At 36.4% G+C, this 689-nt stretch overlaps 1 protein-coding gene across 1 annotated transcript in view; it reads right to left on the reverse strand.

Annotated features, from left to right (window-relative positions):
• LOC111718254 (uncharacterized) overlaps window positions 1–641 on the reverse strand; it is a gene marked incomplete at both ends in the record, with an annotated part of 1834 nt that extends 1193 nt beyond the window's left edge. The window contains 1 exon segment of the mRNA XM_023493797.1: window positions 510–641. Coding sequence (XP_023349565.1) covers window positions 510–641 — 132 coding nt within the window.
• Between the last annotated feature and the right edge of the window lie 48 nt (window positions 642–689).

Below are 689 nucleotides of genomic sequence, written 5' to 3' on the forward strand. Positions count from 1 at the left end.
AGGATATCAGGATATCAGTGAATTGAACACAGGGGCGGATACAGGATTTAAGTGAGGGGGGGGGGCAATATTTTTTAGGTACAAAAAAATTCATAATTAGGAACAAAAAATCGCGCCGAAGGGGAAAATTTTTTTTGACTTAAAAGACTCAAAAGAGTCAAAATTAATGACTTAAGACTAAAAAACTAGATTTTTAACTTTTCACACATTATAGTTTATTAAGACAGATATTTTTCCTGTTTTGCACTAGGGTTTCTTTCCCTATTGAGAAGCTATTCTGAAAATAGGAACAAAAAATTCCAAATTCAGGGGGGGCGAATGTCCCCCCGCCCCAACCCCCTGTATCCGTCCCTGTATGCCGACAAAAATGTAAAAAAAGAAAAATTTACATATAATAGGTCAAATTGTGATCGAAAGTCCCAGTTCTCAGAGTTAAGGGCTAATCCCTCAATACCGCGTAATCGAACCATTTTATTTTATTAAAAGCTGTCTTGAAAAATTGTTTTAACCTTCTCTATCTCCTCTGCCGGGAGATTGTTCTTCATGGCAACCATCTCCACCACGCTTAGATCGTTCTTCATCGCCACAATCTCCTCCAAGGCCATCTCTGGGTGCTCTTCAATCAACTCCTCAATACTCAACTAAAAAATAAAAGCATATATATATATATATTCTGTTTATATTAATAT

Source organism: Eurytemora carolleeae, unplaced genomic scaffold (assembly GCF_000591075.1).
Source record: "Eurytemora carolleeae unplaced genomic scaffold, Eaff_2.0 scaffold556, whole genome shotgun sequence".
Classification (NCBI taxonomy): domain Eukaryota; kingdom Metazoa; phylum Arthropoda; class Copepoda; order Calanoida; family Temoridae; genus Eurytemora; species Eurytemora carolleeae.